Source organism: Cyrtonyx montezumae, unplaced genomic scaffold (genome assembly GCF_038088225.1).
Source record: "Cyrtonyx montezumae isolate F1298 unplaced genomic scaffold, pur_monq_1.0 scaffold_17, whole genome shotgun sequence".
Lineage (NCBI taxonomy): Eukaryota > Metazoa > Chordata > Aves > Galliformes > Odontophoridae > Cyrtonyx > Cyrtonyx montezumae.
The window spans coordinates 15,388,968-15,410,294 of NW_027071903.1; the positions used below are offsets into that span (position 1 = coordinate 15,388,968).

Here is a 21,327-nt window from a genome sequence, read left to right on the forward strand (position 1 = left end):
TTTGGAGAGTGAAGGCAGTTCCAACAGTACAACAGAGACTTGTCTACAGGCAGGTAAACGAGAGTCTGCTAACAAAGGGATAACAAAAGCTGCTGGCTGGGCTGCCAATGCTGCACATAAACTTTCATAGGATGAAGATGCTGTGGATGAGATCCAGGATGGGAAAACTGAGCCAACACCTGCTGCTGTTCTAATTTTTTTTTTCTTTTTATTCTCCTCTCACAAGAGGGGGTGGGTAGACTATACAGAGGAGGGCTGTACAAAACTGGGCACTGGGCAGGCATTTCTTCAGCAGGCAATCCAGGCTCTACCTGTCCTTGAGCTCTCTTGTCACCCGCTTGGTGATGCGTCCACACATCAGGCCGATCAGGAAGAGTACACAGATGCCAACTGTGATCACAGACAATATGTAATTCTTGGACGGAGAGGTCATAACTTGCATGGCAAGGTCAGAGAAGCCTTCCGCTGGGGCAACCTAGGGGCAAGAGGGAATCAGTGAGCCAAGCTGCCTTCCATGCGACTCAGCCTGGTTATTTCATGAGGGCAAGCACCTGTTGCAACAATTACAAGGTAAACAGAAGAGCTGACTTCAACTTTTTCTCATCTAAAACCTCAAAATATTGAGCATAATTCAAAGACAAGAGCGTTCCTACAGCCCAGGCGTTCAGTAAAACACCTTGCAACAAAGAGATCCAGTGCAAAAAAGAAAAAGAGGGAGGTCCTTAAATCTGTCACCCACCTTTGCAGCATAGCTCCACATCTCAATACGATCATTAAGGCGTTTCTTGCACTCAGGCTGCAGCCTCACACGCTTGTCTTCCAAAGCCTCCATTAAGCATGACATTTCTGTAAGTACGGAAGATGATGTTACAAAACAACAACGGTGGCTTCAGCAATATGCTGTGGAAAAGCTGCTGGAAAGGGACACCTCAGTTCTACGTGAGGCTGATAGTTGCTCAGCTTTCTAAACAGACCAGCTAGGCTGATGAACTGCATGCAATTCCTGGTACTGAAGATAACACTGGTACAGAAACACAGCTTAAGGCCCTCAGGACTCAGAGGTTGTATGAGGAAAGCACGAGCACTTACGGCGTCCTCTCCCTGGAGGAATAGCAGCACAGTGGTGTTTAATGTCTAGGGCACAGGCTGTGTGCAGCACCGGGTCCACAAAGATATCTGCTTTGCTTTCCTTCAGCATGTTAAGCACTTCCTGGGGAGGGAGAAATTGCAAGCACATCTCAAACAACAACAAAAACAGGCGAGAACAAAACAGCACAGATCCACGTTTCTGAAAGATGCACCACCTTTTCCATCAGGATCATGCAAAACAACACTGTCGCTGGATACAGGCACGAATGCTGCTTTAGGCTGGAGTAAGTGTTGTGCTTTCTGAGGGTAAGCATAGTTACCTTCACTAAAATAACCACGTTGGTCTAAAATGCAGAGTCAGTACACGCTCCATATCGGCTATTACAAGGCTTGTGTTGTAATCTACACAAATACTTAAGAACCCCAGCTACTGCAGGGACGAGATGCCTTTCAGAGCTCATCCAATACGTCCCCCTTACCTTCTTGCACATTTCAGTTTTTATTTTCAGTAGGTTCACTTTCAGGCATTCTTCCACCTGCCCGGTCTGCTCCTGAGCTGCTGCTTCTTCAGCACACAAGCTGGAAATCTGTTTTGAAAGAGGTACTTTAGTGGTTCAGTAGTTAATGAGAATCACTGTGCCTTTGATATCTCAATACGTTGGTTCATGAGAGGGTACAGCTGGAAAACACCAGTTACTTTCCCACACAGAAATTTGAGCCAAATGCAATGCACTCAATAATGCATAACCTTCAGAACCCAACAGCAAGAAGTCCACATTACTATACTGAGAGTATGGCAGAGAAGAAAACAGCATAGAAATATAAGCAACACTTGAGATGTGGCTCATTTAAGCTGTTAAAAGTGAAGGCTCAGATCTGATTGTATTCAGGTTAAGTTTGATAAGACCAGAAGAAAAAAACAAGCAGTGTTTTTCTCACAGTCACAAGTACTGATTAAGAAGGGACTTCATGAGACATGAATGCAGTTTTCATTGTGAATAAGCAACTGCAGAGCTGCTTCTCCTACCTCTTCAGAACAGTGCATCTGAAGCTGGGGATCCAGTCGATAATCAAGAGCTGATTCCTGGATTATCACTCGAATTTGGTCCTCGCAGTCTGGAGAGAGACGCTATGAGCAGAGAAAGTCATTAACCCACTCAATCACCTCCAACTTCAGAAATCAATCACTTTGCATTTTAACCTGTGTATTCCCCGTCTGCTGTGTAGGAGCATAAAAACCCATTTCTGTGTATATATTACACATATTGAAGACACAATGAGTGCAGTTTAATTCATTATTCAGAGAGGGTTGCTCAGCACAGCCTCGCACAGTCTGCAATTTGCTTGCCTCAGCACGACTCACCTGGTCTGCGTATTTCAGCTTCAGGCAGGAGATGACTTGTCCCTCCAACTCTGTATCATCCTTAGCTCTATTCAGGATATTCTGGCAGAATTTTGGGATGTCTGCTTTGCAGGCCTTCCTCAGCACCGGATTTAAGCGGTAATCTAACCAGGAGAGATCACAATACTTCGTTAGAGCACACGTCTCCCCATGCTGTAGAACATAACTCTCCGAGAGATCTGACAGAACTTTCCCAAATTACATTGTTTTTCCCCACACATTTAATTCTGGGAATAAAATAACAGGTTTCCACTAATGAACATTAACTAGCGAGGTAAGCGGTGCTTCAGGAGTACAGCAGATCTGCACGCTGGCCCTCAAGAACTTGACAGAACAAAGTTAAGTGTGTGCACTGACTACAGTGCAAGAAAGCAGGCCAGTATTCTTCCAGCCACGCAGCTCACTCATCAGCTCAAGCAGACAGTTAGGGTCTTCATTCAGAAGGGAATACCTGTGTTCTGCGTGATCTGGCGCTTGGTTATCATTTGCTTGCACTTGGGATCCATCACTTCACTGTTCTTGTTCTGTTTCAGACACTGCAGTATGTTTTTTGAGTCTGCTTCTGGACAAAAACGCTGCAAAAAAATAAAAGTGCAAGTTGCATCACTGAACACCTGAAAACATGGATAGTCATGGCAGAGAACCACACCGTCAACCCAGAAGTAGAGAGAACTCCATGCTTCCTAACCCCAGTATCTCCTATTAAGGAGAACAGTGCCAGTCTCCAAGTTGCTCACAAGTATCTGTACTTATGGGGTGAGCACCACGTTGTACACCTGACTTGCTTTCAGCCTGCAACTAGTACTGGTAGCATTAGGAGACACTGCTTTTATTTTCTGTTCACAAGTGACAGCACATATTTGCAAGATGGTACGTCTTTAAGACAGCATTTCTGATTTTAAGCAAGCAGGTTTCCACATTACTGCCTGCTTAACAAGCAGGTGGATGACTACAGGCGCCAGCAGTGAGCTGAAGATGCTACTCCTCTCTCTGCAATCACAGCTTCTCCACTTTGCCTAAAGACAATGCAGTATACAGCAAGGGGAGCAACTGCAGGGGCACTATGGGATGCCTCAGCACAGACTTCCTCCTCCATTCTGCTAGCACTTGAAGACAAATCTATCAGTGTACAGGCTTTGTCCCGATACTTGGAGGAAGAAAAAAGGGAAGAACCATGAAGAAAACTGATTCAGAGTTGAGACTCTGATTATTTGCATAAAAGCAATCATGCTTTGACGTTTTCTAAGAAGCCTATGGGCAGTTGAGAACTGTTGGTTCAAAGCACTTCCATATCCCAACCTCACCCCCTGGAACCAGCACACCACCCATCACCTTGATCATCTGCTTGCAGACTCTCATCAGCGTGTAGTCCAGCTCTGGATCCATCATCTCTGTCTCCTGCAGCTTGAACACCTTCTGGTGGCACCGCGTACTCAACTGCTTCTTGATTTCTTTCAGGCATTCTATGATCTAAAACACAATTACAACCAGGACAGATTGCTGCTGGATGGCTCTGCCTTATGCTGCTCCAACCCACCTCTGCTCTCCCCTGTTGGCTTTCTACCTTCACCCATCAGTGCAATTAAGTTTATGATGCTTAGATTTTATCAGACAAATGGTTACCAGTGCTGATTTCTACCTCCTGCTCCGAGCTCATCTTTTCCCACAAACAAATGCAACAAAACAAGGGTGACCTGGATCTGCTCCAAAACCTCATCTTGCAGATTATCCCTACAAAACCTTCAGCAACATCTGCAATCACCAGCAGCTATTAGCTCTAAATTAGCACGAATGTGCTAATTTTGCATGCTCACAGCAATGCATTCGTGCAGCATTAAACGCTCGGGAGCTGGCAGAAAAAAAAAATACAATGCTTCAAAATAGCAACACAAGACTTCGGTGATATCAAAATGAAAACCTAAACCAGCAGGGAGAGGCAAAAAATGACCTCAAAAAGGTTTCTGAAGCAAAAGTACAAATTCCATTGTAAATTATTCAGGTGATCCGTTACCTGAGCATTGCCATAGGGAACGTTTTGGCAGTAATTCTTGATGTCACTTTTACAAGCCTCATAGAGTTCTGGTTCAAGTCTGATATCCTCGGTCTGCAGGAGAGATTACAGTACAAACTTTTAGCATCTAAACTAACGTAGATTAAACAGAGACATCTGCTTACAGAAAAGGAAACAGCCATCACCAAGGGAGGTCAGTGGTTTTAATTTAAAAGGGGTCTTGGGGGTAAGAAATGTCAGTAGGAATTCAACAATGCAAATCCACACAGGAGATCAGTTTTGTATGTTAACTGCGTGGGGTTTTTTGTTTAAAACATGACACTAGAGGTAAGAAGTTGTTTCCCAGGCTCCTCCTAAAAGGGCATCAACATAAAGGGCTGAGCCAGCTAAAAGCTCAGCTGCAAGCTGAGGAGCACTCTGCAGCCATCCAACTGCTGGGTGATCCAGAGGATGCGAATGGCGCTTCCTGCTTTTAACAACGCCCAAAGAGCGTGCTGCTGTCACTACTGCAGCAGAAAGTTCAGAGGTGGCCTTGCATGCTACTCCTAGTTATACACACAGCAGCTCAGAGCAGTTGGATTCAAGGCAACTCATCTGTTCTCTTCTCCTCAGCCTGTAAAACAAAGCTTACAAGTTCTCCTGGCGTGAATATAAGGACACAAGCACGTGTAGCACGTTGCTGCTGAACACTCAACATCATCACTTCTAGCTGAAATCCCAATGACCACTTAGTTTTCTCAGCCTTCGTGAGCCTACAGTGAAGGCACTGAAGCAGACAGTTGTTATTTTTCATGGCCAAGGTCAGCTGAGCTCGGTGTTGTAAGAACAGTGGAAAAAATAAATGAGATACATCGTACAAATGAGCTTCATTTTTTTTTTCCAGGGTGGACAAACCAGGAAGCTGAGACTAGCACTGCTAGAAGAGCAGGCAGACCATGAATTTCAGGCACGTTTACCATTTCTAGCTCCTCCACACGCAGCTGCTTGCGGCACTTCAGAGATACCCTGTGCTCCTTGGCGTCCTGCAAAGTGTCATTGCGCACCGTTGTGCTCAGACAGATCACTACGTCCACCCTGCAGAAAAGACAGGTTTTTAACCCACCTTATTCCCCACTTTGTTCAGCCAAGATTGAGAAACGGATCCCAAGAATCTATACACAACAGGATTCTGTGCATAATTTAGCCTTGCATTATTGGAGAAGGATACTAAAAGCTTTCCAATGAAATGAACAAACCAGCAACAAAACACAGCTCAGCCTCCAGAGCAAGCCCACGCTTTCTGTCTTGTGAAATACCTTTCCACACAACTTCCTGACATGTTTGTACAGTTAGGCTGCTGCCTGGTTGGGCGCTACATACTTTTTTTTGATGTTGGGGCAAAGTTTCAGCACATCCTCTTTGCAAGCCATTTTAAACTTGTAGGAGAACCTGAAGTCTTTCATCTGAACCTGGTGGAGTGAAAAGAGTGAAACAATTAGCAAACACTTCTGGACACAACTTATTCTTGGGGATGACGCAGGGATGCTGCCCCACTGAAGAAGCAAGGACCCACCACCACATGCCAGTGGGGAGCAGGGCTGGAGAAGAAACCATTCCAGAAGCGACTGCTTACGACCAGGCATGCAACTATAACAGTCTGAATTCACAAAAGCAACCTCCATGCAGTTGGCAATCAATCTTAAAAAAGGAAAGGGTTTCATAATGAGCTAATTCCTGCCAACACCCTAACCCAACCAGTTCCCACTGACAGCATAGAAAAGCACTGCTTACCAGCTGGAAGTGGGTAACTCCAATTGCACATTTTTCATTCATTTCCTTCTGGTGTTTGTTCTGTATCAGACACTCCATCAGGTCCCCAGAATCAATGTGGTTATCTGCAACCTCCTGCAAGACACACGAAAGGCTTAAAAATGAGCCATCCTTATGAGACCTTTAGCTCACTGCACCCCAGAAGGAAGTGAGAGCAAGGGCACTCACACATCTCACTTTGAGAGCTTACACTCCCCACACACTGACCACGTGAGCATTAAGAGATGCAGGTTAGAGAAGGACCATCTCAGACACATGTATGCTTTAAACTCAAAACATAATGTGGAGATGCAATGCCCACATGAGGTGTTAAATTAGGTGCTCTCACTGCTCTTTAATTACTCAGTCCTAGAGCAATGTAGGAAGCTATTTCAGCAAAGTGAGCAGCTGCACACACAGGAATGGTTCAACACACTGCTTGAGGCAGGAGGAAGGAAAAAAATTAACTTCCAATTGACTGTGAAAAGTAACTTTCCCAATTACAAGGCTATTTTAATCTTCCAACTCCAGCGTCTGTGCTACAGCCAAAGTACTACGCAGAACTACAAAGTCTTGTTGGAGGGTTGTTGGTTTTTCCCACTGAGGACATTTGTAACTGTTTCTTTCCACTTTTACCTTTGAAATGCAGAAAGCACATTAAGAACTAACCTTTCCCACAGTGCTCTTCCCCAAGGATATTTGTACTGAGTACTCACATGGCAGAAAGTCTGGATAATGGGCTCGCACGCTCTCATCAACAAGGCTTCAATTTGGATGTCCTGCAGAAAATATGCCATATTTCATTTTCACAGCATATTGCCAAGGGAAAAAAAAAACCAAAAAACTGGTACAGGTTCAACTTGGAGCAGTTTACAAGGCTTTGTTCAGATGCAATCCAGACACTCTCACCCTTAAGTTATGGGAATGCTACGGTTCCAACAATGCAGTATATGCAAGACAATCCTTCCTGCTTAAGGGAACAGCCTGACCTCCGCAGGCAAGAACTCACTGCTTGGATAATTCATCCAGTTTCCTCCAAATTGGATACTCCAGCACAGAAAGCATCCCACACTTAAGCAGGATTTAAAGATTAACAATAGTTCTGAGCAAACCGTTTTGTAACCAGGAAGGAAGCATCCCCTAGGGCACAATGCTGATTTAAGAGGTACAGGAAACAGACTGGGGCAAGATACTCAAACATGCAGCTTCATAAAATAAGCTGAGCTGTGGACATCACTGGAAAACTGAACATCCCAAGTAGCAGCTATTGCTTGCAAACTATTTGGGAAGCTGCAGTATAGTACTCAAAATTACTTGCAAGCAGAACAAAAATCCAAAGTCCTGAACACATCTGGACTTATACTAAAAGTGAGTTACCTATGTAAACCTTCTTTACCATAAGCCCTTTTAGGTTGCTGATGGCATTTCTCAGTTCTCTTCCTCAAGGGCTCCCCGTGAAAACTACCAATGTATGGGATAAAAAGGTTTTTTTATGCTTAGTCCCAGAAATTTGAGTTTCTGCAGCTACCCTTTTATTTTTTAAGTACTGTCAAAATGGCACATTTAACCCCACATGCTCTTCCCTTCAACCCACGCTAGAAACTGCTCACCTCAGACTCCAGCTCAGTCAGGTTTCCCACTATGTCTCTGCAATCAGACACTAAATCATCAAGATGGTCCTGAAGACATTCCAGTTCCTATCAAAAATAGACATTTCAACTTAAGGTCTGAGACTCGTTGCCCCAGCCCAAGCACAGCACACTGCACTTGACCTTGTGGAACCTCATGAGGTTCGCATGGGCCCACTTCTCCAGTCTGTCCAGGTCCCTCTGGATGGCTTCCCTTTTCTCCAATGTACTGACTGCTCTGCTCAGCTCATTGTCATCTGCAAACTGCTGAGGGGGCACTCACTTTCATCACCTATGTCGTTGATAAAGATGCACTTTCACTTCTGAATATCACATCTAGTGTGCCCTTTGCATAACCTTAATGAGGGGTTGATTACCACTCTGTGACAGACGCATCAAAAAGACAAAGGCCTATGCTCTATGGCATCTGCTGTTGAATGGCTCCTTCCCTCCAGCCGTGCTAGGGCAGAACAATTTAAGATGAAATTATTTGTTGAAACTCTGTTAAAGAGCAGCAGATGTTAGCTCAGCTCTCTATAAACACAGGAAGTATATGTCAGTATTTGCCAAATGGGAATAGGATAAAGTTTATGTGGGAAATGTCAAGCCTGTGATAGAATATTACAAATGAGAGTCAGGGTGGGGTTGCTTCTATCAAGTTCTTCTCATTAACTATCCCCTTTCCTTATTTTGTTTCACACAGCTACTGAACCTACTGAAGCCATACTGTTGGTGCAAAGCTCCTTCACATGACTCAGCCCCAGCCTAGGGTAGATCCCCTTTCAAACTGCATGCATTTTTAATATTCTCTTGGCTCTGAACAGATCACTGGCTACATGAAGCTCCTCCATCTCCCCCCTCTTGTGCCCTTCCCAACCCTTCCAGCTTTGCGAACAGAGCAGCGGTTGTTCTGCGTACAGTACCTGCCCTGTCTCTGTTTTTTCACTGCACCACTTCCCCAGGTCGATCATGCACTTGTCCTGCAGGGCTGGGTCCAGTTTCACATCCATGGCACGCTGGTGGAGGATTCGCTGCACCTCTGCTCTGCACTCCCGTGATAGCTGCAAAGAGGGCAAAGAGCACTTAACACATTAATTCTGGCTCTCCAGACTGCGTCTCGCATCTCACCCTTTATTCCAAGCCCACGGAGAAAGAAGTCAGAATGGCTCAAAACCCAAACCAGAAGCCCAGAATGAGGCAACACAGCCCAGCTACTAATTCTTGCCAGCAGTGCCCACTGCAGCATAACAGAGTTGGCATTTGTCATGACAGAGGAAGAGACCAAATGCAGGAAGCCAAGGGGTATTGGTATAGAGCTTGTCAGAACTGAAGTGCACTGTCTGAAGCTTAAAACTTCATATACTTAAATCCCAGTGTGTTCTACCTTATGCTGAAAAAAAAGATAACCTCTGATAAGTTTGCACTCAAACACTGCCTTTCAAAAGGACAGCTGCTCCCTTTGCCCATCTTCCAATAAATAAATAAATGGTTAAAAGCCTTTTCTCTCTGATATTAGTGGCAGAGTGGCTATCGATTTTTTTGTCCAGCCCTAATATAAAAATGGAATTAAAAAGTCTCCACTCAGTGTTAAGCAACAGCATTAGAAAAAAAGAGAAATGACACTGCCAATCAATACAGGACCTCTGCCCAAAAGGCCTCTCACATCAAACTGCTAAATTCCTGCTGAAGCCAGCCTGCTGCGCGATCCCACCAACCCTGAGAGGCTGTGAACAGGACAGCAGCAGAAGAAAGGGAAGCAAGTACCCATCTGATTTCAAGGGAATGCCTCGACAGAGGCACGAGAGGGCAGCAAACTTGAAAAGAGCACCTCTGAACCCAACAGATGTTATTACGGTGGATCTTCGGACTGCAGGGCACCAAGTCAGATCCTTACTGTTTTCTCTAAAGCCAGCATAAGCATGTTGACCAGCAGAGCACGCTCCAAAGAACTGAAAGCATGTTTTGTATCAATAGGAAGAATTTAAGAGATTATTAATCCTAAAATGCATACAGTTCAAAATTCAATTAGAAAAACCCTAAGACAGCTAGGCTTGGAAAGCCCTGCAGCATAAAATCAATTCTGTAGCTACGCTAGCTATCTGTAAGGAATCTCATTACACTTTGGAAAGAGCAGGAGGACGACTTGCCCTGTGTCTGGCATGGATACACACAGGGGGCTGTCAGCACACAGCAGGCAACTGTCACATCTCGACGTGGTCATTCTGCCTTCTCAGAACAGTAACACAGCCCTACAGGGCATGCTCAAGGAGCTGGACATCTGAACTAGTGCAAGAAATACCTAAGGTGGATCCCTCTAACAAGGATTTGAGAGTTCCTGCAGCATGTGCTGGTCATAACATCACAAATGGGACAACAGTAAGCTGCACAGCAGCACTCACCCTCCGCCCTTGCTCCTCTGTGCGGTAGGCATGCCTGTACAAGCAGGAGAACACTGCCCCTGGGGGCATCAGCTCGCTGGTCTCATTCCAGCCGTGGGTATGGCAGAGGCGGGAGGCATCGCCCTGGCACTTCCTGTAAAGGACCACATCCAACCTGCAGACAGAGACAGTATCACTCGTGCTGCCATGTCCTCCGTGCTCAAACCCGTGGTGTTTCTCATATCCTAAAACGCTTTACAGGGGACAAAAAGATCCACTACAAGATTCAAGCAGTGCCACATCACCGTCTGAACAGCAGAACACCCATCACTCCGTTCAGAATCAATTCCCTAATCCTGCAAAAAGGCATTAAGGCCTTTAATCACAGATCAAACCCTCAGCGCTTCTTGAAGCGCCTCCCATTCTCTCCTACAGCATGGCAGCTGAGTGCTGGCACACAAAAAAGCAATCATCTCCTCAACGTGCTACAGCAGCAGAAAAGCAGGCACGTACCCTGCCTTCACACTGAAGCAGTAACAGAACAGCTGGGTTGGAGGGGACTCCAAGGATGATTAAGTTCCAACCACAGGCAGGGCCACCAACCTCCAGGTCTGATACCAGGTTGCCCCAGGGCTCATCCAACCCAATCCAATTTCAAAGCACTAGTTTCATAAAAACCTGAGTTTGGTTACCTGCCTGCTGTGAACTTGAGAGAACTGAAGACTCAGCATCCCTTACTTTTGCACGTTAGAAGACTGCATGAGCAGAGTACTGAAGATGGTGACTAATGACATTAAGGTTTAAGGAGATATACCCAGCTTTCCAAAAGGGAAGCTCCAGATTTCTCCAGCACTTTAGAAGGCAAACATTAAGTTAAATTGCTGGATCAAATTATGCAGAATGATAGAAGTTGAATGAAAGCGTTCATGGTTTTCTTACTACACATCCATGCTAGGCATTGAATAAAACAGTTTATCTCAGTCAGTTTCAGGGAACAGTGGTTGAATGAGAAAGGAGAGCCAATGATGCCCTGCCTACAAGAGGAATCAGAATCATCTTTACTCTCAGCAAAATGCAAATACTCTGCTTTCCTTCTTTCAGTCACCAGTGTGACTCAATAAATTACCTGCTGGAAACATGGCAGATGCATGAGAAACAGCAGCAATGGGAAAACAGGAAAAAAATTATGCATTCTTGTCTACCTCTGAAGGCAGTCATCGAGGTGACCAGCACGCAGCCATGAAGTATTAAATCTGGCAGTCCATGAAGCCTCATGTACTTTGGACAGAGAAAGTTCACAGTGCTTATCAGCTCTCAACTGCTGGCAATGCTGCCCATTGGTACAGCTGTGAGTCAGACTTTCTTAATGTCCGATTTGAATACCCTTTGCAGCAATGGAAGCCTGTGACTCCTTGCCTTGCACTGCTCAGGGTCACTGAGAATAGTTATTATATTTCTTGCAGCAATTCCATCTGCTGTATTCAACCTCTTCACCTCTCGATCAAGAAAAGCTAAGCATTTATTCTTGCCTCACTTCTTGTATTTAATAAATTATGCCCCACTCCCAGTCACCCTAACCTTAATGTACACCTCAACCCACACAGGCACACCAGGCCCCGTAGACATTTCAACGCAATGCCATGTCTTCATGAAGAAGTTGGAAAAGTGGTGCTCCAGAGGGAATTTCATCACTCCACAAGCAGCCAGCACACCTACAGGACTCAAAGCAAGGCAGAAACAGGAGCAGGGAGCCTCCCACCACAGCAGCTGTTTGCTGATCTTCATACTTGGTTCTCCTAACTCCCATTCTGTAGCACTCACAGAAGATAAAACTGGCTGCCACCTACACAGAAAGTGACCTTCAGCTTTGCTGTGGCCAGAGAAAGTTCTTTTAAATAAAGATGCATTGAATTTCAGAGCTCAAACCTGGAGAAACCTCTTAGGGTTATATCTTTTCTTTTATGTGAACATCTCATTTAAGTTAAAAAACAAATTGCTGTTCTAACCAGCTGCTGCTTTTCCTCTTCTAGATGGGTACAAAGGCTCTCCAAATCTGTATAGCAGTTCTCTCTCCTTTGAGCAGTGCTATGCAGTGTTGATTTGCAATGAGTTACTAATGCATACAGACACTAAAAGCAACCATCAAGTGAGGATAAATCTTGTTTTTAAAGTACTCACTTCCAGTCACGAGATATGAAATACTGGAGCTCCAGGAGCCTATGCTCACAGTCCTCTACCATCTTTTCCGTATACAGGTGCTCCATCAGGCAGGACAGAATCCTGAAACCAGAAGGAGAAAAGGTAAGGAGGAGACTGATTCTCCTTGTAACAGCACTGCAAAATCAAGCTTCCCAGCAAACTGAACATAAGCCATTCTAACACAGCAAAGATGATCCTCCTCCTACTCCTCCACTAGGAGGACAAACATTGACACACCACGTTTATAACCTCCAATTCCACCCTTTTAGATCTCAGCCAATCTGAAACACGACAAAATCAGAAGGAAAACATGACATAAATAAAGCCTAGTTCAGGAGACAACACCATCAGACCTGAAGACACAGGAGATGCTGGTCTGCACAGCACAGGCTTGCTTGGGTAAGCAGGCCTTTCAAGGCTCGCTGTAACCCAGCAGTAAGTGAGAGGCACCTACATGGGATCCCCAGACCGTATGTGCTTGCAGGCAGTCTGTATGACAGACTCGCAGGCCTCGTTCAGGGCTCGGTCAATGCGATAATCTGCACCAGGGTCTGTTTCTTGAATCAGTGTTTGGAGCTGGAAGAAAAATCACAGAGTAAAAGCTAAGTATACACGTACGCATATGGAGGAGACCCAGCAGCCCCACTGAAACAGGTTAAAACATGACCTGCTGCCCCACCCTGCAGCCCTTCCTTGGGGGTCCTCCCCAAGACTCCGAACACAAATTTGGGAAGCATTTGCTGGAGGGAGGAATGGAAACTCAAACACACTCCATTCAATGGTTGCGGGGAAGAGGCAGCTCTCTGCCCTCAAGGTCATACTCAGCCCCACATGTTTCCCACCAAGCTGTGAATTTCAGAGACTGAACAGCCCCAGAGCAGCCAGCCCCACATTGCTGTTCTACAGGCAAACGTTTGTAGCTGACAAATTAGGAGCAAAAAAGGGAGCTTGCTTCAAATGCAACTGCACACCAACATCAAACGGGCTGTGCTGCTACCACCTTGACACTTACTTAATGATTCTTGTCACTGGTCCTCAGCCCAGCTAAATCAAAAGCACACTCACAATTTTATCCTCCATCCTTCAAAGCTTGCACCTAAACACCAGCCAGCAAACTTTCAGGGGCACAGCCCTAGCATCACAAAGCGTAGAAGGAGAAAAAGCATCAGAGAAACAGAGAAAATGAAAGCTATTGCTATTTTTCCAGTAGGAAGCTTGTAATCAAGAAGACAGTGCCTGGGAGGAACATGGCATTCCCTGGGCTGAAGCCAATTACACCCAACATGAGCCTGGGGATGCAGAATCAAGAAGTCCTGAGATATTTTCAGAGTGCACACAGAAAAGGGTTTGTTGTTTTGTTTGTTTTTCCCCTATGACTAGCAGGGGTCAAAGAGAAAGCAGTTCAGGATCCACGTGGTGACAGAAGTGCACTGTGATCAGATGGAGAAACGAGAAGTGGTACGTCCTTCACCAACTTCAGACAAGTTCAGTTAGCAAGGAGAAGAGCACAGGCACGTCCTGCTGGTGTGCACACAGCCTGACAGATGGGCAGTGCTCTGCACACACAGCACTGGGATCGCTGTGCCAGGTGCTCACACAGAGCAGGATCACAGATGATTATGGGAATTACTCACTCTAGGATGAATGGAAGAATAAGCCCTCAAAGCTGGCATTTGCTTACAGACACAGATTAAGTATGCTGGTCAGAGCACTACATAGGCAAGCATCTTCCTCCTGGCCTCAGTATTTTCGGTGCTGTCAGGTGGAAGAGGTTCTGGAATGAGTGCTAAAACATTAGTTATGTCAGAGGCCAAGACCTCCTCGCTCCTTAATCAGGAATGCCAGGGACACAACCCAACTCAGCCCCAATTGGATATTCCCACTGTTTGAATGTATTCTTCCTACAGCACATTACTGACATTAACGTGCTGATAGCTTCACTTCCTAATCTTTTTAAGGGACCCATCCCAGGATCCTCATTCACAAGGACCCTCCTGTGTAAGCTCCTTGCACCAAGAGCTGCCACAAAAGGCAGACCAAAGAGTGTCCAGCCCTGAAAGTGTCCAAGACCCATGGGGGTGAAGCACTGAGGGGCACGGTGGGTTTAGTTGGGGCTGACCTTGGGGGTTGGTCTTTTTCAACCCTAATGATTCTATGAAAGAACTGAATTGCATTATCAGGGTTCCTAACAACACTACCAAAAGCACTGGGAAAAGGTTTTCACTCTGCCAATGTCTAGAGAGAGGCCCAGACCTGATTTCTCTTCCTTAAAAGATCAACTGGAAAAAGTAAAAGCAGGAAGCTCATTTCAACGCAATAAAATCAAAACTGAATCATATTTTATGAAATCAGCGCTCAGTTTGGTCACGTTGTCATTGGCAGGGACCATCACTGAACTTCAGGGGGAGTCACTACCAAGCCCTGCTGCTGCATTAACTGACTGTACAGAAATAATGGCTGTGGTCTAGGGGGAGAAAAAATACCTTCAGAGATTTCCACAAACATTCTATTTTCCCAGAAAATACGGAAACCTCACACCATGCCACGATAACATGCAGACTGGCAACATCTTGACCTCAGGCTTTAAGCTACGTTTACAGTGAAAATGGACTACAGTGGCTCCATACACTGCAGGAGGTCAAGGACATGCATCTCCCCAAATTCCCAATTGCCAATTAACAGTGGCACTCCTTCAGTAGCTTTGCATCAGTGCCACTTTTCCAGGCTCATCTCATCTACATTGGCTGAAGGGTCATTAAAAACAGGACCAAGTATTAAAAACATAGTATCACGTTAAGCAGCACTAACAAGCTGGAACGAGCACTAAATAATTGCTTTCAAACAGGACACATCTGGGCCAAAATTAAGCCCAAAAAAGGCAAAAGAATCAACCTCATTTTGAAAAGGTATTTTTGGAGGGGAACAATCCTTTGCTTCCGTGGCTGCAGCTACACAGGCATGCAGCACCACGCTGTGCCTGTCCCTGAAGTCCTGCGTCCATCGTGCAAGTTGAGCAAAAAGGCAACAATAAAAACAAGTGGGAGGCTGCACGGGGATGATTCTGTGCTCTTCCAGTACTAGAGCACAGGAGGAATAGAAGGGGGAGGGGGTGTTTTAAAACAAGCACAGGTGGTGATGGCCTCAAGTTGCACCAGGGCAGGGTCAGGTTGGGTATTATGAGCAATTTCTGCTCCAGAAGAGCAGTGATGCACTGGCACAGATGCCCAGGGAGGTGAGGGTGTCAGCACCCCTGGAAATGGCCAAGAACCGTGCAGATGTGGCACTGAGGGACATGGGCTGGGGTTGGACTTGGGGATCTGTGAGCTCTTTTCCAACCATAATGATATTGTGATTCTAAAACTTAAGAAGTTTCCCTACATCCAGGACAAGGATCCAGGACTCAAGAACCACTGGAGTTCAAATGCAACATCCAGAGCAACACAACTCAAAATGTTATTTTCCGAGGGGGGAAAAAACAGCATTACAAGCATGCTGCAAGGCAGCAAGTTATACTTCATCCCACGGCAATTATGCCTCCAGCACTCAGTGGTGCCCGGCAGAGCAACCTCTGCGTCCAGGCAGAACATCAGCAGACAAACTGCTGTGTGCCAGAGCTCTGCCAACCCAGCAGCTCAGCACTGCAGAGCATCTCACCGCCTGCTGACAGCTCAGCCCGACGTTGCCCTTCTCCCCACGCACGACTTTCATCAGGCAGTGCAGCGTGCGGCCCTTGCGGTGCAGCCCGGAGCAGTGGTGCTCGATCTCCCCACGACAGCTCAGGATGATTTCTGGGCTCAGGGAGAAGTCTTCCATGAGCATGCGCCGGTAATCCAGCATCTCTCCCTGGCACTCGCTGCTCACCTGCCGACCTAGGAACAAGAGAAGGTTGTGGTTCCGTGCTCATGTTTCTTGACCAGGATTTCTGATTTGAGTTTGAAAGCATTGGGATAATATCCTTGCACTGCACAACACCTCTAGTCATTTACAAACCCGACACACAGCTAGGGAAGGATCTGCCTGGACTCAGGGTGAGCACCTGCTCTGAGGAAGGCTTTTCCAGAGCAACAGCACAAATCTGCTCAGGAAGCCAAGAACTAAAACTAAACACCACGAGAATACACTGAGTGTCTAACAAAGCAACTGTAGCACAGAAATCTTTCTTTCAAAATACTTACATCTGCTCTAAGCTCTTCTGTAACCCCACGTAGATGGATTGTTTGGGAGTCAAAAGGAAGGTGATGGCTTTTGTTCTGTGCCCCCAAATCTATTCATGAATCTACAGCACCTCATGCAGTGTTGGTCCTACGCTGCAATGTCGGCTCACAGGCATAAATATAGACATGTATACATTACACAGACACGTGGAGGTGTGTGGAATAGCAAGTGCTCCTCCTGGACCACGCTTCAAGCATGAGCCACACTGCAGAACATGTTCTGCTGTGAAAGCAGAAGTCAATAACCCAAGAGGTTATCAAATGCAGGAAAGCACCTGCACTACTGCAGGGAAGGAAGAAAACTCTCCCCAGCACAGCACACATTTCCACATCAATCAGAAACAACGAGTTATTCAAACTCACTAACGCACAGATTGCTCACAGCATTACAGCAGCTCCTCCCTCTGTGCCAGAGGCACTGTAGACCTGCTGCTGAATCATAAGCCACCAGCTGCACACCATGGGGAAGAACAGTTACCCAGAGCAGATCTAGAAGACACAACGTGTCACTGGATGCATTAAGGAGGTTTCACGAGGAACCTTTAACGTGGTTCTGCCACACAGAGCTCTCTTACACTTGCGGTGGAGCCCGTGGTGTTAAGGCCTCTCCAGCTCATGCCAATCTTAGTGTATAAAAAGAATGCTCTCACACTTACCTTCACTCTAGATAGCTTCTGCACTGTTACTTAGCTTTTGTTAAAGCGTTTACCCCAGCTACTGAAGTGCAGAGGAAGAACATACCTTACAAGAGGCACAGGATTGAGTGCCTCCATCTTTTCCCAAGCAAATAAACAAGTTGCCTGTTCTGTCCTAAACCAACAGCACAGCTCATGCTTACCACAAAGGAGGAAAAAAAAAAGCTGTTTGGATAACAACAGGAGGATTTGTAATTACACATATCGGTCCAAGTAGGATTTGCTATTCTACATTCTGAACTCCTTGCCTAAACAATAACAGTCGGTGTCAGAGGCTGTCTCAGCTATTACTAATCTTCAAAACACCACTGACAGAAGCACCACGAGGAAGAAACCCGTCTTTGAGACGAAGTCTGACGGGACGTTATCTGGAAAAGGTGGCCAGAAACGCACACTGAAGCTGCTGGCTCAAACATTCAGCAGACTTTTGAAGTCAACAGCCTAGCAAGTCGTACCTGCAGAGCCAAGCCCACGTACCTCTGTGCACAGCAGACTCCAGGCACATCAGCAGGTAGGAGAGCCTGGCTTCCCGGGAGCGGGGCAGGTTCTCCACGTTGCAGCGGTACTTCTTCAGGTCACTTTTACAGGACTTGGCCAGCGAGTAGCTGACTTTGTAGTCCTGGGCAATCAGCTTCTGGCGGGTTGTCAGCGCGTCACGGCACTGCAGGAGACACCAGGGTGGCAATTAGCTTCCATGAGCTCATGGCAGAGAACTGGCACTGCTATCAGAAGTGTTTAAAAGGAAGACCAAGGCTCTAAAAACCATGCTCTTGAGCTGGACCACAGTTAAATGCGGTTCTTCTGACAGAAGTGGTCCAGCCAACAATCCACACCAAGGTCAAGAGATCAAAGGTTTCAAAGGCAGATCGCTGAGAACTGCACATTCATCCAGCTTTTGTATCCTCGGGGTCATAGAAACTCACAAGGACGTGCTGTGGCCAAACCCAAACTCTTTGAGATGGAATTTCAAGGGAAAAAGTGCCTGTAAAAAACACTGCTCTGCCTCCTAGCTTCTGTTTCGATTGCACGAGCATTAAATCTGAGGGTAGCTGATTAAATTTAGACTACCTTGGGCCAGTTTCTCAGTTCTCAGCCTACTTGAAAAGAAGGAAAACCACAGGTGTGTAGGGGAGAGAACGGGTGGCAATCTCAGCACAAGGAACAGAAAAACCCTGCAGCTTTCTTCTGTTTTTCTGCATCACTTCTCTTGCCATTTCTACCCTTCCCTCCCATAGCTATTCCAGAGCCTAGAAGTCCCACTGTGAGATTACCCCACCCTCTCCTCTATGCCATGCCCAGGGCCCTGGGATCAGAGAGCCATTAAGCTGCGTCCACACCTCTGTACATCCACACAGAACACTTCAGCCCCAAAGCACTGCAAGGCAGGTGCTCTGCAAGCTGCACCCTCAGCATACCCAGCTCCCCCTGCCAAAGCTGTGGCTTTGTCTGACCACTCAACACCTTATATTCGTGTCTGAAAAGGGTCGGGAAGTTACCAAATCCCACAGAACAGCAATGTTTCTGTACAGCCAAAAGCAGGCTAAACTAAAATAGCAGTCCGTTTCAGCAGCGCGTCTGTACAAAATGAAGCTCTGTTTCGAGCCCTCAGGGATGACTCCCTCCGTTTTGAATTCGCTAATTGGAACTAAGCTTTCATCCAGCTAATGCATTTAAAGGAAAGGAAATTACTCTGATCCCTCCAGGCCTCACCACTGTGCTCCTCCAGCACAGCCCCTGGAGAGGGCCTCGCAGACACCCATCCCTGCATCCGTTCAGACTGTTGATATCATCCCTTTTAATTCCAAATAATTATAATGACTCTCCTCAAGTCACTGAAAGCCCTACTAAACTAAGGTACATGGAAAATAAAGATGAGGGGACTGATGGTAACCAACAGGCTTCACCAGGGGCAAGTCATGCTTGACAAATTTGGTGGCTTTTTATGATGGAGTTACAGTGTCAGCGGATAAAGGAAGAGCAAATGATGTTATCTACTTACTATCCCACAAGACATCCTGGTCATCAAATAGGAGAAAAATAGATGTGGTGGATGGACAACTCGCTCAATAAGGAATTGGCTGGGTGGTCACACTCAGAGAGCTGTGGTCAACAACTCAATGTCCAAGCAGAGGCTGGTGACAAGTGGCATTCCTCACAGATCAGTGTTGGGACCAGTGCTATTTAACATCTTTGTAGGTGACACGGACAGTGGGATGGAGTGCACCCTCAGCAGGTTTGCAGATGACACCAAGGTAAGCGATGCAGTTGACGTGCTAGAGGGAAGGGATGCCATCCAGAGGGACCTGAACAAGCATGAGAGGTGCACCCATGCCAACTTCATGAAGTTCAATGAGGCCAAACACAAAATCCTGCATCTGGGTCAGGACAACCCCAAGCACACATACAGTGTGGAGAAGCTTGAGAGCAGCCCTGAGAAGGATTTGGGAGAGTCAAGTGATGAAAGATTCAACGTGAGCCAGAAATGTGCACCTGCAGCCAAAAAGGCCAACTGTATCCTGGGCTGCATCAAAAGAAGCGTGACCAGCAGGGCAAGGGAGGTGACTCTGCCCCTCTGCTCTCAAGAGCCCCCATCTGGAGTACTACAGCCAGTTCTGGGGGCCCACCAAAACAAGATGGCCACAAGTTGCGTCGGGGAAGATTAAGATTAGACCTGAGGAAACATTTTTTCTCTGAAAGAGTGGTCAGGCACTGGAATGGCCTGCCTAGGGAGGTGGTTGAGGCACCATCCCTAGCGCTGTTCAAGAAGCGTTTAGATGAGGTGCTGAGGGATTTGATTTAGTAGTTCAGTGGGTAGGGATGGTGATAGGAGGATGGTTGGACTAGATGATCTTGTAGGTCCTTTCCAACCTGATGTACCTATGAACCTAAGAACTAGATGTTGGAGCAGATCTGAAGCAGGGCCATGAAGACGATCAGAGGGCTGGAGCAACTCCCCTGCAAGGACAGGCCGAGAGAGCTGGGGCTTTTCAGCCTGGAGAACTAGCGGCCTTCCAGTACCTGAAGGGGACCTACAGCAAAGCTGGGGAGGACTTCTTACAAGGGCACACAGTGTCAGGATGAGGGACAATGGCTTTAAACTGGAAGAGGGGAGATTTAGACTAGATATTGGGAAGAAATTATTTACCGTGAGGGTGGTGAGACACTGGAACAGACTGCCCAGCAAGGTTGTGAACGCCCCCTCCCTGGAAGCTCTCAAGGCCAGGATGGATGGGGCTGTGAGCAACCTGGTCTAGAGGGAGGTGACCCTGCCTACAGCAGGGGGTTGGAATTAGATGAACTTAAAGGCCCCTTCCAACCCAAACCATTCTATGATATATCCAAGTTGACACCCAGCACGAGGCCCCTTCTACTTGTACCACAGTCACAGTGCTATCACTCTAGCTCCAAACCTGCCTTCCCAAATTACCCACCCAAAAGCTTTGACTTATTTAAAGCCTTCAACTTTAAAGGCTGTCTCTTGAATGCAATTAATTCAAGCAATCAGCACGTAGATGGAAACACAAGCAAATCTGTTAAAGCAGTCAGCTAATCCAACCACATAGATGACTGATTTTCCTGAGCACTGGAAAAGAATGAGGCAGCCTGGACTGATGAACAACCCGATGACTTCTGCATTAAGGATTCCTCTCACCGAGGCAGATACCCACCTTCTCACTCATTGATTCTTCAAACTTGTGATTAAAGAGGCACTTGTAAACTCGGCCTTCCCCAGCCTGAGTCTGTGAAGCAGAACAACAACATTTGCCATTAAAGATAAGACGCCTAATGCTTAACAAGCAGGCTAAACTACACCAGAAGGGATTTCGTTTTTAGAAATGTATTAAAGTTAATATTTCTAACAACAGCAATAGCTTCTGAACTACGGTTGGTATTTTTTTAAGTCTGGTCACATTCAGCAAGTG

General features: G+C 46.3%; 1 protein-coding gene across 1 annotated transcript in view; it reads right to left on the bottom strand.

The window, feature by feature from the left end:
• The window catches only part of GLG1 (golgi glycoprotein 1), a 52,179-nt gene continuing 30,852 nt past the window's right edge, over window positions 1-21,327 (bottom strand). The window contains exons 6-26 of the mRNA XM_065733454.1: window positions 21,073-21,144; window positions 17,882-18,065; window positions 16,150-16,364; window positions 12,950-13,071; window positions 12,475-12,576; window positions 10,318-10,471; window positions 8,842-8,979; window positions 7,901-7,987; window positions 7,007-7,069; window positions 6,273-6,386; window positions 5,862-5,950; window positions 5,459-5,576; window positions 4,503-4,595; window positions 3,824-3,961; window positions 2,943-3,066; window positions 2,453-2,595; window positions 2,117-2,218; window positions 1,569-1,676; window positions 1,090-1,210; window positions 740-846; window positions 1-475 (exon numbers count right to left, since the gene is read on the bottom strand). Coding sequence (XP_065589526.1) covers window positions 308-475; window positions 740-846; window positions 1,090-1,210; window positions 1,569-1,676; window positions 2,117-2,218; window positions 2,453-2,595; window positions 2,943-3,066; window positions 3,824-3,961; window positions 4,503-4,595; window positions 5,459-5,576; window positions 5,862-5,950; window positions 6,273-6,386; window positions 7,007-7,069; window positions 7,901-7,987; window positions 8,842-8,979; window positions 10,318-10,471; window positions 12,475-12,576; window positions 12,950-13,071; window positions 16,150-16,364; window positions 17,882-18,065; window positions 21,073-21,144 — 2,562 coding nt within the window. The 3' untranslated portion in view covers window positions 1-307. The remainder of the gene's footprint in view (window positions 476-739; window positions 847-1,089; window positions 1,211-1,568; window positions 1,677-2,116; window positions 2,219-2,452; window positions 2,596-2,942; window positions 3,067-3,823; window positions 3,962-4,502; window positions 4,596-5,458; window positions 5,577-5,861; window positions 5,951-6,272; window positions 6,387-7,006; window positions 7,070-7,900; window positions 7,988-8,841; window positions 8,980-10,317; window positions 10,472-12,474; window positions 12,577-12,949; window positions 13,072-16,149; window positions 16,365-17,881; window positions 18,066-21,072; window positions 21,145-21,327) is intronic.